This window comes from Schistocerca nitens, chromosome 10 (genome assembly GCF_023898315.1).
Source record: "Schistocerca nitens isolate TAMUIC-IGC-003100 chromosome 10, iqSchNite1.1, whole genome shotgun sequence".
Classification (NCBI taxonomy): Eukaryota; Metazoa; Arthropoda; class Insecta; order Orthoptera; family Acrididae; genus Schistocerca; species Schistocerca nitens.
Window position 1 is genome coordinate 225,152,694 of NC_064623.1, and position 17,940 is coordinate 225,170,633.

The 17,940-nt window shown below is 43.7% G+C and overlaps 1 protein-coding gene across 1 annotated transcript in view; it reads right to left on the minus strand.

Moving 5' to 3' along the window:
• Positions 1-3,940: 3,940 nt before the first annotated feature.
• Positions 3,941-17,940, minus strand: part of LOC126210481 (putative ankyrin-containing lipoprotein Lxx09580) — a 71,724-nt gene continuing 57,724 nt past the window's right edge. The window contains exon 6 of the mRNA XM_049939714.1: positions 3,941-4,848. Within this exon, the coding sequence (XP_049795671.1) occupies positions 4,269-4,848 (580 nt within the window). The 3' untranslated portion in view covers positions 3,941-4,268. The remainder of the gene's footprint in view (positions 4,849-17,940) is intronic.

The window sequence follows — 17,940 nt, forward strand, 5'->3', positions numbered from 1 at the left end:
GAGTTTCTTTTGGCGGAAAACCAGGGCATCTCAGATATTCATAGGCGCTTGCAGAATGTCTACGGTGGTCTGGCAGTGGACAAAAGCACGGTGAGTCGTTGGGCAAAGCGTGTGTCATCATCGCCGCAAGGTCAAGCAAGACTGTCTGATCTCCCGCGTGCGGGCCAGCCGTGCACAGCTGTGACTCCTGCAATGGCGGAGCGTGCGAACACACTCGTTCGAGATGATCGACGGATCACCATCAAACAACTCAGTGCTCAACTTGACATCTCTGTTGGTAGTGCTGTTCCCGCTGGGTCCCTCGTTGTCTAACCGAACACCATAAAGAGCAAAGGAGAACCATCTGTGCGGAATTGCTTGCTCGTCATGTGGCTGAGGGTGACAATTTCTTGTCAAAGATTGTTACAGGCGATGAAACATGGTTACATCACTTCGAACCTGAAACAAAACGGCAATCAGTGGAGTGGCGCCACACCCACTCCCCTACCAAGAAAAAGTTTAAAGCCATACCCTCAGCCGGTAAAGTCATGGTTACAGTCTTCTGGGACGCTGAAGGAGTTATTCTGTTCAATGTCCTTCCCCATGGTCAAACGATCAACTCTGAAGTGTATTGTGCTACTCTTCAGAAATTGAAGAAACGACTTCAGCGTGTTCGTAGGCACAAAAATCAGAACGAACTTCTCCTTCTTCATGACAACGCAAGACCTCACACAAGACTTCGCACCCGAGAGGAGCTCACAAAACTTCAGTGGACTGTTCTTCCTCATGCACCCTACAGCCCCGATCTCGCACCGTCGGATTTCCATATGTTTGGCCCAATGAAGGACGCAATCCGTGGGACGCACTACCCGGATGATGAAGAAGTTATTGATGCAGTACGACGTTGGCTCCGACATCGACCAGTGGAATGGTACCGTGCAGGCATACAGGCCCTCATTTCAAGGTGGCGTAAGGCCGTAGCATTGAATGGAGATTACGTTGAAAAATAGTGTTGTGTAGCTAAAAGATTGGGGAATAACCTGGTGTATTTCAATGCTGAATAAAACAACCCCTGTTTCAGAAAAAAAATGTGTTGCATTACTTATTGAACTGCCCTCGTAATAGTTTGCTGAGTGGAGGAGTGGCTGGGGTTATAATGAACACAATTCGTTTGTATATAAATAATATGACTCAGAACCATATTATGCTAGAGATAATGAAAATATTTGACTTTCAAGAAAATAAAAAAACTCAAGTAAAATATCTTTCACTTTAAAATAAGTAATGAATCTTTGACTTTTAAATTGAGGTTATCTAATTTTTAATAAGGATCTGGCACATAATTTAAAACTTTGCTCTGATTGGTTGGAAAACGGGGAAATGGAGCAGACAATTGGTTTGTTTCCATGTACGGAGGTGAGGGTTTTCCATTAACGAAGTTGCGATGTTTGCTCCATCTTGCATTTGTAATACTGTGCTATGATTTTCTGGAGGTACGGAGGCAGGGAAGTGGGTGTGACTTGATTGGTTCAAATGGCTCTGAGCACTATGGGACTTAACATCTGAGGTCATCAGCCCCTAGAACTTAGAACTACTTAAACCTAACTAACCTAAGGACTTCACACACACCCATGCCCGAGGCAGGATTCGAACCTGCGACCGTAGCGGTCGGTGTGACTTGGTGTGTCCATCAAAAGTAATGTAATACGTCAGCAGTTTTACATATTAGGTAGGAAAAAGAGTAGGCAATTGGTCTGTATTTCCACATAAGGAGAGGAGAAATTTCTGCCATCTTTGATTTTCAACATGCATTATAACTGGCTGAGAATAAGGAGCCCTGCACTGTGCGGTTGTTAGGAAATATGTAGAGAGGAGCGATTTTTTAAACTTTCCACTTAGTTTGACTACTTCCGCCATCTTGGATTTAGAATATTACACTGTGATTTGTTAGAGATACGACGGGGAAGGGGGTGGGGGTGGGGGGCAGTGGTTGCAGTCTCCCACCGATAAGGACGATAATAGCACTGATAACGGTATCTGTCGCAGGGCATCATTAACATCGTACACGGTCTTGAAAGAGGCTCCACTCTGAGCTCAAGACCGTGTCTGTACGGACCCCAGCTGTGCCAGAGCGCTCACACCTAGAGTACTGCAGCAGTCTGACATGGGACCAAACGAGCTGTTGCCAGCTAGTTCTCAGTACTCAAATTTTGTAGAAAACTAGTAACTGAGTATTCGCTCACTTTTGATGTTTTCAAAACAGGAAGCTTGCCTGTTTTTACATTAATTCTTATAAATCTACTACATTCCTTTTGTTGCCATGTTGTTACGCTACTTATACAGGGTGTTACAAAAAGGTACGGCCAAACTTTCAGGAAACGTTCCTCACACACAAATAAAGAAAAGATGTTATGTGGACATGTGTCCGGAAACGCTTAATTTCCATGTTAGAGCTCATTTTACTTTCGTCAGTATGTACTGTACTTCCTCGATTCACCGCCAGTTGGCCCAATTGAAGGAAGGTAATGCTGACTTTGGTGCTTGTGTTGACATGCGACTCATTGCTCTACAGTACTAGCATCAAGCACATCAGTACGTAGCATCAACAGGTTAGTGTTCATCACAAACGTGGTTTTGCAGTCAGTGCAATGTTTACAAATGAGGAGTTGGCAGATGCCCATTTGATGTATCGATTAGCACGGGACAATAGCCGTCGCGCGGTACGTTTGTATCGAGACAGATTTCCAGAACGAAGGTGTCCCGACAGGAAGACGTTCGAAGCAATTGATCGGCGTCATAGGGAGCACGGAACATTCCAGCCTATGACTCACGACTGGGGAAGACCTAGAACGACGAGGACACCTGCAATGGACGAGGCAATTCTTCGTGCAGTTGACGATAACCCTAATGTCAGCGTCAGAGAAGTTGCTGCTGTACAAGGTAACGTTGACCACGTCGTTGTATGGAGAGTGCTACGGGAGAACCAGTCGTTTCCGTACCATGTACAGCGTGTGCAGGCACTATCAGCAGCTGATTGGCCTCCACGGGTACACTTCTGCGAATGGTTCATCCAACAATGTGTCAGTTCTCATTTCAGTGCAAATGTTCTCTTTACGGATGAGGCTTCATTCCAACGTGATCAAATTGTAAATTTTCACAATCCATATGTGTGGGCTGACGAGAATCCGCACGCAATTGTGCAGTGACGTCATCAACACAGATTTTCTGTGAACGTTTGGGCAGGCATTGTTGGTGATGTCTTGATTGGGCCCCACGTTCTTCCACCTATGCTCAATGGAGCACATTATCATGATTTCATACGGGATACTCTACCTGTGCTGCTAGAACATGTGCCTTTACAAGTACGACACAACATGTGGTTCATGCGCGATGGAGCTCCTGCACATTTCAGTCGAAGTGTTCGTACGCTTCTCAACAACAGATTCGGTGACCGATGGATTGGTAGAGGCGGACCAATTCCATGGCCTCCACGCTCTCCTGACCTCGACCCTCTTGACTTTCATTTATGGGGGCATTTGAAAGCTCTTGTCTACGCAACCCCGGTACCAAATGTAGAGACTCTTCGTCCTCGTATTGTGGACGGCTGTGATACAATACGCCATTCTCCAGGGCTGCATCAGCGCATCAGGGATTCCATGCGACGGAGGGTGGATGCATGTATCCTCGCTAACGGAGGACATTTTGAACATTTCCTGTAACAAAGTGTTTGAAGTCACGCTGGTACGTTCTGTTGCTGTGTGTTTGCATTCCATGAATAATGTGATTTGAAGAGAAAAAATAGAATGAACTCTAACATGGAAAGTAAGCGTTTCCGGACACATGTCCACATAAGATATTTTCTTTCTCTGTGTGTGAGGAATGTTTCCTGAAAGTTTGTCCGTAGCTTTTTGTAACACCCTGTATGTACTATTTGAAAATGGGTGCAAAAATTGAGAACAGGTTAATGTTTTGTATATTTTATTATAAGAAACGAAGCTGTTTGTTGACAACAGACATTTTGCTGGACTGCTGGCTTCAGCTGAGCATGTTTTTTTTGTATATTTTATTATAAGAAAAGAAGCTGTTTATACACAAGAGACATTTTGCTGGACTGCTGGCTCCAGCTGAGCACGTTTTTTTGTATATTTTATTATAAGAAACGAAGCTGTTTGTAGACAACAGACATTTTGCTGGACTGCTGGCTTCAGCTGAGCATGTTTTTTTTGTATATTTTATTATAAGAAAAGAAGCTGTTTATACTCAAGAGACATTTTGCTGGACTGCTGGCTTCAGCTGAGCATGTCTATGAGCTGCTGGCCACCCCACTCCCTGGCCTCGTCCAGCGGGGTGCGCCCAGATGTGTTCCTGGCCCTCTTCTCGGCGCCCAACCCCAGCAACGCAGCCGCCGCACCTGCGTGGCCGTTGTACGCTGCCCAATGCAGGGGAGTCGTCTGGTGCTCCTCCCTGGCGTTGGGGTCGGCACAGGACGCCACCAGCAGCCGCAAGACGTCCACGTGTCCCGTCATGGCGGCCAGGAAGACGGGCGTGTTCTGCCACTTGTCCCTCGCCTCGAGGTCAGCCCCCGCGGAAAGCAAAACGTTCGCCACCTCCAGCTGCCCCTGTTTCGCTGCCCAGTACAGGGGGGTCCAGTTCGTCAAGTCCCGCGCGTCCACATCTGCCCCCGCTGCGAGCAGACACTCGGCCATCTCCACCTGTCCGCTCCTTGCCGCCCAGTGGAGGGCGGTCAAACCGTCGCCGTCCATCGTTCCCACGTCCACACCGGCAGCCAGCAGTACCCGTATCTCTGACAGTCGCGAATGCTTAGCTGCTTGCAGCAGCCTGCTGCCCTTCTCAATTGCAGAAAGGCTCCTGCACAAAACAAAAAAATTCTCACACGTTACCATACACACATCTCATTGAGAAAATTATCACGGAAGCAGAACTACAGACAGTTCTATAAGCACTTCCGGGCAAACCGAGTGAGATGGCGCAGTGCTTAGGGCGCTGGTCTTGCATTTGGGAGGAAAGGGGTTCAAACTCACATCCGGCCATGCTGATTTATGTTTTCCACGATTTCCCCAAATCGCTTCAGGCAAATGCCAGGAAGGTTCCTTTGAAAGGGCACTGCTCACTTTCTTCCCCATTCTTACCTAATCTGTAGGGACTCGTGACGTCGCTGTTTGGTCCTGAAACGTCCCCTTAGAAAAATTAAGAATTACTGTGCTGGTAAACTCCTTTACGTTAATTGATTTCCGAACAGCTGAGCAGAACTGAACGTACTCAGACATTTCGCTCTTTACTTATTCTGATCATCACTAAACTGACACAGAATATTTTTAGCGCAACGCAATCTGACTTTCAATAATCTCTACAAAAGAATGGCCCTTACTAACAATAACCTATGCCTCACAAAAACCTTCGTTACTCGAACTACTGCAATACAGCGAGCGCCAATACTGCCAGCTAAATACGAGGGTCAGTCAAAAAGTAATGCCTCCTATTTATTTTTCTACGTTTAATTGTCAGGAAATTTAAATGCAATTACATAGGTTGAAAACCACAACATTGAGGATCATTTTGTCATTTTTCAATGTAATCTCCGCCCATCTCTACAGTTTTGGTCCATCTTTGAACAAGGGCATGTATCCCAGCACGGTAAAAATCACAGCTCTGCTTCCTAAGCCATTGACGCACGGATGTTTTGACGGCCTCCTCATCTTCAAAATGAATCCCACGATGAGCTTCTTTTAGTGGCCCGAACAGATGGAAGTCTGATGGTGCCAGGTCAGGGCTGTATGGGGGATGAGGCAAAACTTCCCATCCAATTTTGACAATCTCGTCAGAGGTGTGACGACTGGTGTGTGGTCTTGCATTGTCATGCAAAAGAAGAACATCTGCCATTGATTTTGTTGGGCGAACTCGCTGAAGACGTGCTTTAAGTTTTTTGAGGGTTGTGACGTATTGAACAGAATTTATTGTGCATCCCTGCTCCAAAAAATCAACCAGAATCACACCCTCTGTATCCCAGAAAACTGTTGCCATAACTTTCCCTGCCGATCGCACAGTTTTGAATTTTTTCTTCCTCGGCGAGCTTGTGTGACGCCACTCCATTGACTGCCTCTTTGATTCGGGTTCAAAAAAATGCACCCATGTTTCGTCCCCGGTCACAATTTTTTTCAGAAACTCATCTCCCTCCAAACGGAAGCGCTGCAAGTGTTGGGAGGCTATTGTTTTCCTTGCCTCTTTATTCTGATCGGTTAACATTCTTGGAACCCACCGTGCACAAACTTTTGAGTACCCCAATTGTTTAATAATCGTGATCACACTGCCTTTACTAAGAGAAATAATGCGACACACTTCATCTGCAGTCACCCGACGGTCACCACGAATGATGTCATCAACTTGCTGAATGTTGTGTGGAGTCACTGCACTCACCGGCCTGCCGCTCCGCTTTTCGTCAGTCAACGGTGTTTGCCCTTCAGCTTCCTTACAACGACGAACCCATCGTCTAACAGTGCTGACATCCACTGTCACAACACCATACACCTTCTTCAGTCTTTCATGAATGCGTATGGGCGTTTCACCTTCTGCATTCAAGAATTCAATCACACAACGCTGTCTCAAACGAACATCGATGTCGGCCATCTTACAAACTTCTGCTGTGCTGCCACCTGTTGACACAGAAAGTTACTACTGCAGTGGATTGCAGAAGAAGGTTTGAGGAATGGCGCCAAATTCAAATTTTTCACTTAACTTAATTTCTTTAAGTAGAAAAAAAATGGGAGGCATTACTTTTTGACCGACCCTCGTAAAAGATTCAAACTACTGAAGGCACTAACTACTGATAGGCATAGTCAGCAAATGAAAGATTTCGATAGAGAACAAACAATGTATTTACCTTAAAAGTGTTCAAAAGTCATTATATATATATATATATATATATATATATATATATATATATATCTGTTCACGATATCCAGTATTACAAATTTACTCTTTCTGATGGACACACGTCCAGATCGTCCGCTCTCAAAACTCCGCCATCTCTCTCCCCATATCCATCACTGCTGGCGACTCACCTCCAACTGCGCAACGCTACGCGCTGTTAACAGCCAACAGCCCAACACTACAATGAGGAATTTTTAAACAATGCCAACCAGCCACAGACTGTACACAGCACAGCCAGTGATTTTCAGATAGAGCGCTACATGGCGTTACCAATATAAAAACCTAAACAGCCTACTTACAGTCCCCTCCCCCAAATGAACCAACCAACCAACATACGTGCACTGACAAATGATGAATCTACAATTCTCTGCCTCCAGTGATGCAGAGCAGTCTCTGTATATTGAGGTACGGATGTACAGCGGTATCACCCTCTTAAAGTCTCCATCCACTCTGCATTGAAAAGTCCTACATTCCATCTCTCACTTCAGTAGTCACAGTTTGTCATACTGATTGCTGTCAGTATTTTCCTTTGCCCTCTGGATGCTATTGTTCAGCAGTCGTTGGCCTCCGGTGAAAGAGGCGACCCCTGCAGCCAGTGCTAGTCCTCTGCTTGTAGCAATCCCTTCTGACACTTGCAAATCTGACGAATCTAATCTCCAGGTTCTTACAGAAACTATCCTGTCACGCTAGAAAAAAGTTCAGCTCCATTATTTGCAGTTACCTTGACACACCATGATCAGGGATATAAGAAACCATTTAGCCAAAATGATTCAGATTTAGCAACATCGCTAACTCGCCTCTTCTACCCCTCCACAAACACACATGATGGCGCATGCACACACACACACACACACACACACACACACACACACACACACACACACACACACACACACGCAAACACTTCCAGTCTTAATTCTTGTGGCTGCAATGTATCTCAAGACAACAGCAAAACCTGCAGGTTGTAAGAGTAAATGCATATTTCATGCATTTCTGCCTAATTCACGACACGAAGATTTGCTCGAAGCGAATGTGAGCTGCCTGAACACCTCGGGGACCTCTTATGCTGCTGTAGATGCTGAGAAAAGATCAATGTCATGTCATCAGTGAACGAACTCCTCTCTACAACAACCCTAAGAGACAATTCTTACACTCTAATACTATAATCCGAGTGTTGCATTTCCTCAGATGTAAAATGTAGCAAAACCTTTATAAGCGAAAGAAGTTAAGAACAAATTTAGTTTTTTACTGTGTTACACATGAGAAATTCACAATCTGTCAATCAATCAAATACTCACTTTTTACTTGCACAAAATATAATGTGCTGATAGTAGGTCTGATGCCGCTGCTTCAAGTGAAAATCGTACACAACATATACTCAAAATGTATCGTAGTGTTCTCACAAGTGTCCGCTTCTTGATTCTTGATCATTTCCAGTCAGTGACGAAGCAAAAAATGTTAATTCTGGATGCCTCTACAGTGGCCGACAACCGAACGTTGCACAGTGCCTTAAAAGGTGGAGACATGCACTTTTGCTTGCCTCTGATTTGAACTATTGTGAACACTGACTCACAGTCTGACGTGGAATACTGGCAATAGTGCCACATAGCTTCAAAACACACAGAGCACTGACAAAGATCAAAGCCAGAACGGCATCTTTGCTCCAGACCTGCATGAATGTGCAAAGGAACTTTGCATCGTAATTAGAGTAAAACGGGCACTGTAATATTGTATATATCGTACAAAACTAAAATTTCTCAGCTTTTAAGCTTACTTTTCTGTAATAGTTTTCTGAAATACGACATGTATATCAACTTCGTTAATAACAATGATTCAGTCAGATATATTACATTGTAACGACCATTGAAACCCTCTATGGAGGTTAAGATTTGTCTGATATGATAGAAGAAGAAACAGGAGTCGATTTAGAAGAGATAAGGGATCCAATATTAGAATCGGAATTTAAAAGAGAAGGAATAGATAACATTCCATCAGAATTTCTAAAATCATTGGGGGAAGTGGCAACAAAACGGCTATTCACGTTGGTGTGTAGAATATATCGGTCTGGCGATATACCATCTGACTTTCGGAAAAGCATCATCCACACAATTCCGAAGACGGCAAGAGCTGACAAGTGCGAGAATTATCGCACAATCAGCTTAACAGCTCATGCATCGAAGCTGCTTACAAGAATAATATACAGAAGAATGGAAAAGAAAATTGAGAATGCGCTACGTGACGATCAGTTTGGCTTTAGGAAAAGTAAAGGGACGAGAGAGGCAATTCTGACGTTACGGCTAATAATGGAAGCAAGGCTAAAGAAAAATCAAGACACTTTCATAGGATTTGTCGACCTGGAAAAAGCGTTCGACAATATAAAATGGTGCAAGCTGTTCTAGATTCTGAAAAAAGTAGGGGTAAGCTATAGCGAGAGACGGGTCATATACAATATGTACAACAACCAAGAGGGAGTAATAAGAGTGGACGATCAAGAACGGAGTGCTCGTATTAAGAAGGGTGTAAGACAAGGCTGTAGCCTTTCGCCCCTACTCTTCAATCTGTACATCGAGGAAGCAATGATGGAAATAAAAGAAAGGTTCAGGAGTGGAATTAAAATACAAGGTGAAAGGATATCAATGATACGATTCGCTGATGACATTGCTATCCTGAGTGAAAGTGAAGAAGAATTAAATGATCTGCTGAACGGAATGAACAGTCTAATGAGTACACAGTATGGTTTGAGAGTAAATCGGAGAAAGACGAAGGTAATGAGAAGTAGGAGAAATGAGAGCAGCGAGAAACTTAACATCAGGATTGATGTTCACGAAGTCAATGAAGTTAAGGAATTCTGCTACCTAGGCAGTAAAATAACCAATGACGGACGGAGCAAGGAGGACATCAAAAGCAGACTCGCTATGGCAAAAAAGGTATTTCTGGCCAAGAGAAGTCTACTAATATCAAATACCGGCCTTAAATTGAGGAAGAAATTTCTGAGGATGTACGTCTGGAGTACTGCATTGTATGGTAGTGAAACATGGACTGTGGGAAAACCGGAACAGAAGAGAAGCGAAGCATTTGAGATGTGGTGCTATAGACGAATGTTGAAAATTAGGTGGACTGATAAGGTAAGGAATGAGGAGGTTCTACGCAGAATCGGAGAGGAAAGTAATATGTGGAAAACACTGATAAGGAGAAGGGACAGGATGATAGGACGTCTGCTAAGACTTGAGGGAATGACTTCCATGGTACTAGAGGGAGCTGTAGAGGGCAAAAACTGTAGAGGAAGACAGAGATTGGAATACGTCAAGCAAATAATTGAGGACGTAGGTTGCAAGTGCTACTCTGAAATGAAGAGGTTAGCACAGGAAAGAAATTCGTGGCGGGACGCATCAAACCAGTCAGTAGACTGATGACCAAAAGAAAAACGACTAGGCTTCTTGTAGGCTCATGTTCAGGAAAAAGAGTACACCTTGAACGATTAAAGATCTGATATTCACAGGACACGTACACCAGAATGTTCTGCGGAAATTATAAGCATTTCAGTCACCTCAGTTCAGCACGTTTCGTGTTGCTTGTAGGCACAGGGCCCGCAATGGGCCGCGACAACGTGGTCCACGTGTGATGGCATCGACGCGTATAAGGCACGAATTGCCTGGGGTACAGCCGTCCACGCTGCATTCACCTGGTGACAAAGTTCATCTGTGCTGGCCGGCATTGGGCCACGGTGCTGCGCGCATCAGTTCGCCACCTCCCACGCATTTTCGTTTGGCAACAAGTCTGCTGATCTGGCGGGCCAGGGCAAAAGGCTGACATCCTGTGACACCGAGAAGGCACGTGTTCGTGCGGCAACGTGTGGCCGCGCATTCTCTCGCTGAAGAACAGCGTCTAGGCTGTTGTGCTGAAAGGGAACCAGTGAAGGTGCGCTGAAATGAAATGATGCCAGTGCAAAGCGCTCATAAATGTTGCGCCTGCAACTTAATGTAATAGACCTGAGATGATGGTTTCAGAAGATAACTACAATCGAGATATTCCGCTTAGGGCGAGCTGTTATCGTAACCCTTTATGTAATCTCTAACTTTGAGATAGAGACAAAAGGTGCGAATTCAGTTGCAGAATTTTTCCCATCATCCAGCTCAATACGGCGTTCTGCCTGCTGCACGGCTGCCGTTTCCCGTAACACGGATGGGCGAGCGACGAACTTTGTACTCGAGAGTAGCCGTCTTTACGTTACCAAAGTAACCAAATATGAGCCAAATCATAGTTTACTTTTAGTTTAATTATACAACGATAAATTAAACTTACGTTAAGTGAGCTGAATCGCTGTTTAATTCAATAATACAAAAAGTGAACTTCCATTGTGCCACTGTGTTGCCGCGGTTGACGTGTATCAATGTACCCCAACGGTTTACTTCAGCAGACACTGCACAACGCCACTTTGTCAAATACGAAGCGACATAGGGTCTCTATATTGAAGCAGTACGAGTAGTCAGCTTCTCTTATGATTGCACAGTTACCACTAATTTTCTTGCGCGTTTTCGAGAACTCCTTGTCACTTCGCACACGTATCCGTTGTTTTCACACTCCTTTTGCAAACAAAGCTACGGCGCGAGTGCCACCTGCTGGTGGAGTAGTTGTTTTCCACACTCCGCCCTCTTTTCCCGGTGGGACTCTCCTCAGTTGCTTCAGCCCACGGTTCTTGCTGTTTCTCGAGGAAAGTTGGTGCGTCGGTACGAAGTGAAAGAATCTTAGCTCTTTGCACTAGCTGAAGGTTCATAAGGGAAAATGCTAAGTCTTTCAAGAAAATCCTTCTGTTCTTTCTTGGATTTACCTCTTCCGCTTGAAAAATTATTTGTTATGCTATATCCATTAGAGCTCTAACAATGTGATTGAAAACTATCCCTGGTGCCTTCTTTTTTTCGGTAATCGGAAAGGCAAACCTACGTTTCTAGCATTTGTAGACTTAGAGAAAGCTTTTGACAATGTTGACTGGAATACTCTCTTTCAAATTCTAAAGGTGGCAGGGGTAAAATACAGGGAGCGTAAGGCTATTTACAATTTGTACAGAAACCAGATGGCAGTTATAAGAGTCGAGGGCCATGAAAGGGAAGCAGTGGTTGGGAAGGGAGTAAGACAGGGTTGTAGCCTCTGCCCGATGTTATTCAATCTGTATATTGAGCAAGCAGTAAAGGAAACAAAAGAAAAATTCGGAGTAGGTATTAAAATCCATGGAGAAGAAATAAAAACTTTGAGGTTCGCCGATGACATTGTAATTCTGTCAGAGACAGCAAAGGACTTGGAAGAGCAGTTGAACGGAATGGATGGTGTCTTGAAGGGAGGATATAAGATGAACATCAACAAAAGCAAAACGAGGATAATGGAATGTAGTCGAATTAAGTCGGGTGATGTTGAGGGTATTAGATTAGGAAATGAGACACTTAAAGTAGTAAAGGAGTTTTGCTATTTGGGGAGCAAAATAACTGATGATGGTCGAAGTAGAGAGGATATAAAATGTAGACTGGCAATGGCAAGGAAAGCGTTCCTGAAGAAGAGAAATTTGTTAACATCGAGTATAGATTTAAGTGTCAGGAAGTCATTTCTGAAAGTATTTCTATGGAGTGTAGCCATGTATGGAAGTGAAACATGGACGGTAAATAGTTTGAACAAGAAGAGAATAAAAGCTTTCGAAATGTGGTGCTACAGAAGAATGCTGATGATTAGATGGGTAGATCACATAACTAATGAGGAAGTATTGAATAGGATTGGGGAGAAGAGAAGTTTGTGGCACAACTTGACCAGAAGAAGGGATCGGTTGGTAGGACATGTTTTGAGGCATCAAGGGATCACCAATTTAGTATTGGAGGGGAGCGTGGAGGGTAAAAATCGTAGGGGGAGACCAAGAGATGAATACACTAAGCAGATTCAGAAAGATGTAGCTTGCACAGGATAGAGTAGCATGGAGAGCTGCATCAAACCAGTCTCAGGACTGAAGACCACAACAACAACAACAATCGGAAACTGATATTATATCATTCCGGAAACGAAACAGAGGTGAATGGAAAGCCGTAGCTTTCTTAGGCAAAACTTCTTGTGGCATCTTGAGTTTGTTTTTTCTCAGTGTACCGATGCTTGTTAGCCGCTTTTTCAACAAGTAGGTGGCTAAAGGAGCAGCTGATGTAGCAGTTTACCATCGTACGGTTTCGTCTGAAGACCCCAGTGTGAGTAATAAGCCTCACTACAACATCAGAGGAAGAAATGGAAGCATCTTTTGGTCATGTAGGTCGTTAACAGAGGTCAATTCAGTATCACTTGTGAGGAGTGCTTCAGCAATTGCTGAAACAAAAGCCTGTACCCCGTTCCACACTGGACTGTTCGGGGTATGCTGAACAAAGGAACAGTGACCCCTGAAACCTGGCTACTTTTGGTATATGAGCCGCGACTTCTCGCGATGCTCTCGTCAGGATAGTTGAGCGCTCTGCGGCGCCCTGGTCGGCTAGCGCCCTCTGTGTAGGACTGCCACGGCTCGCCAGGTGAAGAGACTCAGGTGGCGGCGCGGCGGTGACAGGGGGCAAACGGCGCACAAATCTGACGCCTCTCTCTCTCTTTCTCTCTCTCTCTCACACACACAATGTATTTATCTCTGTCTCTCTCTCTTTTAATACAAGAATAACGTTTCCAACATCGGGTACGTGACACAGCTAAATTCATAAAGCACTTGGAAAGTAAAATGATATTTTAATATAATCGCTGATAGAAGACGAGTCTCATTTCCAAACAGAAGATATATTTTTCCTTGCATTAATAGGAAACATTAAATAGCTCCTCTCCCCGTAATCTAGAAGACAAGCATCTTCATAAAGAAAGCATACAAAGAACATTAAATATTTGCAGACGTAACTTGTCATACTTTTCACTTGTTTTCAACAGAAACAAAATTATAGTTATTGTTGATCAGCAGTAAATCACTAACGCGTCCCGGATTTAAGTGGCTGCGGCGATTTGTTAGTAACACGCCGGCTTTACTAAAGCAACTTTCACTAGGTGCGCTTGTTGCTGGGATACAATAAATACGTCTTGCAACTGCAGCCAGGCCTGGCAGATCTGTTCATGTCTGCTCCACGACTTTAAGATGTCATCATCGTCTCCTGGGTCATTAAAATGTAGAGCTCTACTTCATCTGCTGCTGCTGATCTGTTGTTCCTCCATTCCTTGAAACGATCTCTCTTTCTGGGGGGTGATGACACAGTACTTGAAGTATCTATGATAATAAACAAAAGAGACAAGTAATACAGAACTGATGTGGAAATCGTCGAAACGTTCCCGTAAAAACGAGATGTTTTACGTTAATGAAATATTATATGAATTATAACATTCCTGTTTCCCTACAACACACTATCCACTAACGATGCAAAAACGATTAAGTTAATGATTGCATCTTGTACCTGCGTAAGTAACACACATTTGTCGCGCATTGGCAAGAATTTCCTGCTTTTCATTTATTTCAAGCATATTAAGATCACGGAAAGACAACCAAAGAAACGTGCCAATTTTATCTCTGGAAGTGATGACAATCTTTTCACAAACGAAAGTCAAAGCTCAATTTTTAATCCTTTGTACCTTTGTTAAAAAATACATATCTGTTAGTACACATCAACTACGCTAGTTAATTATAAATCTATCGCATTCATAATGAAACAGTGCTTTTAACTGCAGAAATTACTCACCTGACAATCAATGTCATTGACACTGCAATTTTGTTTCAGTTTGTGGAACCAAAGAAGAACGAACTGGATTGTCGGTTCTTTTTCGCCTTCTAATTCATGTGTGGCCTCTTTAAATGGTCTCACAAAATGCGCAGTTTTTCCTGCAAGCTCATTATCATATCCTTGCAATCTGTAAGCGGAGTCCTTTTCCGTCATCAAAGCAGCAACTTCGTTATACTGAGTGTGTAGAGATTCCAGCATAGTGTACAAGCTGTTCCAGCGTGTGCAGACCTGTTGTTCCAACGATGATTTCAAAGACCAGCAGAGGCCACTTTTCTTAATGTACGTTAGCATTTTGCAGTAGTTATTGTTGATGCGATGTTCGGGGCAGGATTTAACAACAAGTTATCTTCATCGAAAGTATGGCTAAGTGCTGTGTTTATACAATGAACAGCACAAGGAATCCTTTCGTGATTTCCCAAAGCCTTTATTACATTGGCACCCTGGTAGGAGACAAAAACAAAACCGTGCAACATGTCCGGCGAAATGTCCCAATCAGCCATCCTCTCTTTAATTTCTTTCATAATAGTTACTCCCGTCTTCTTAACGTCCGGGAATTTTGTTGTAAATAAAACATTGTTCACAAGAGACCAATCAGTATTAATGTAATGTGTTGTAAGCGTCAGATAGTGCACCCGATTATGCGAATCAGTCCACATATCAACTGTCGTAGCACATGTTTTATTAATAACTTCCGAAATAACAGAAGGCATTATGCTGTTTCGTATTGCATCAGCTTCCTCTTTGACATGTCTGCTTATAGTAGAGGGATGTGTCATGACATCTGCCACGTTAAATTCTCCATGATGCGCCTCTAGATGTATTAATTATTGGCCTAGTTTTCTGAAACCTTTACCGGAGACGGCATTAAAAGGTCTCATATCTTTAGTACACTTTGCTGTAATACTATTTTTTATTACTGCCGGTATCCCAGAAGGAGCTGTATCTTTGTGAGGTTTCTTGCAATTGTGTTTCTTTAAATGAGTGCTTCCCGACTGGAAACACAACAATGTGGAGCAGTTTATGCACGATACGTACCCAGTAGACGCACTGTTTTCGTCTACAACCAACAGAAATGTACTCCATACTCGACTTTTTAGGCCTTCCCGTTTCTTCAATGTGTAAACATTGGTTTCAATCTTACGTCTTACTGCACTGGCTGCCATGCGCTGCATGATTACAGAGAGAGTGAGACACCACAAATGAGAAGCCCGTACTGGCTGCAGTCTCACACGGATAATGAGACGCGTAATCTGTCTGACTTCCCCCATGAACCATGGACCTTGCCGTTGGTGGGGAGGCTTGCGTGCCTCAGCGATACAGATGGCCGTACCGTAGGTGCAACCACAACGGAGGGGTATCTGTTGAGAGGCCAGACAAACGTGTGGTTCCTGAAGAGGGGCAGCAGCCTTTTCAGTAGTTGCAGGGGCAACAGTCTGGATGATTGACTGATCTGGCCTTGTAACATTAACCAAAACGGCCTTGCTGTGCTGGTACTGCGAACGGCTGAAAGCAAGGGGAAACTACAGCCGTAATTTTTCCCGAGGACATGCAGCTTTACTGTATGATTAAATGATGATGGCGTCCTCTTGGGTAAAATATTCCGGAGGTAAAATAGTCCCCCATTCGGATCTCCGGGCGGGGACTACTCAAGAGGACGTCGTTATCAGGAGAAAGAAAACTGGCACTCTACGGATCGGAGCGTGGAATGTCAGGTCCCTTAATCGGGCAGGTAGGTTAGAAAATTTAAAAAGGGAAATGGATAGGTCAAAGTTAGATATAGTGGGAATTAGTGAAGTTCGGTGGCAGGAGGAACAAGACTTTTGGTCAGGTGATTACAGGGTTATAAATACAAAATCAAATAGGGGTAATGCAGGAGTAGGTTTAATAATGAATAAAAAAAATAGGAGTGCGGGTTAGCGCCTACAAACAGCATAGTGAACGCATTATTGTGGCCAAGATAGACACAAAGCCCATGCCTACTACAGTAGTACAAGTTTATATGCCAACTAGCTCTGCAGATGATGAAGAAATTGATGAAATGTATGACGAGATAAAAGAAATTACTCAGGTAGTGAAGGGAGACGAAAATTTAATAGTCATGGGTGACTGGAATTCGTCAGTAGGAAAAGGGAGAGAAGGAAACATAGTAGGTGAATATGGATTGGGGGGAAGAAATGAAAGAGGAAGTCGCCTTGTAGAATTTTGCACAGAGCATAACTTAATCATAGCTAACACTTGGTTCAAGAATCATAAAAGAAGGCTGTATACCTGGAAGAATCCTGGAGATACTAATAGGTATCAGATAGATTATATAATGGTAAGACAGAGATTTAGGAACCAGGTTTTAAATTGTAAGACATTTCCAGGGGCAGATGTGGATTCTGACCACAATCTATTGGTTATGAACTGCAGATTGAAACTGAAGAAACTGCAAAAAGGTGGGAATTTAAGGAGATGGGACCTGGATAAACTGAAAGAACCAGAGGTTGTAGAGAGTTTCAGGGAGAGCATAAGGGAACAATTGACAGGAATGGGGGAAAGAAATACAGTAGAAGAAGAATGGGTAGCTCTGAGGGATGAAGTAGTGAAGGCAGCAGAGGATCAAGTAGGTAAAAAGACGAGGGCTAATAGAAATCCTTGGGTAACAGAAGAAATATTGAATTTAATTGATGAAAGGAGAAAATATAAAAATGCGGTAAATGAAGCAGGTAAATGGGAATACAAACGTCTCAAAAATGAGATCGACAGGAAGTGCAAAATGGCTAAGCAGGGATGGCTAGAGGACAAATGTAAGGATGTAGAGGCTTGTCTCACTAGGGGTACGATAGATACTGCCTACAGGAAAATTAAAGAGACCTTTGGAGAGAAGAGAACCACTTGTATGAATATCAAGAGCTCAGATGGCAACCCAGTTCTAACCAAAGAAGGGAAGGCAGAAAGGTGGAAAGAGTATATAGAGGGTTTATACAAGGGCGATATACTTGAGGACAATATTATGGAAATGGAAGAGGATGCAGATGAAGATGAAATGGGAGATAAGATACTGCGTGAAGAGTTTGACAGAGCACTGAAAGACCTGAGTCGAAACAAGGCCCCGGGAGTAGACAACGTTCCATTAGAACTACTGATGGCCTCGGGAGAGCCAGTCATGACAGAACTCTACCATCTGGTGAGCAAGATGTATGAGGCAGGCGAAATACCCTCAGACTTCAAGAAGAATATACTAATTCCAATCCCAAAGAAAGCAGCT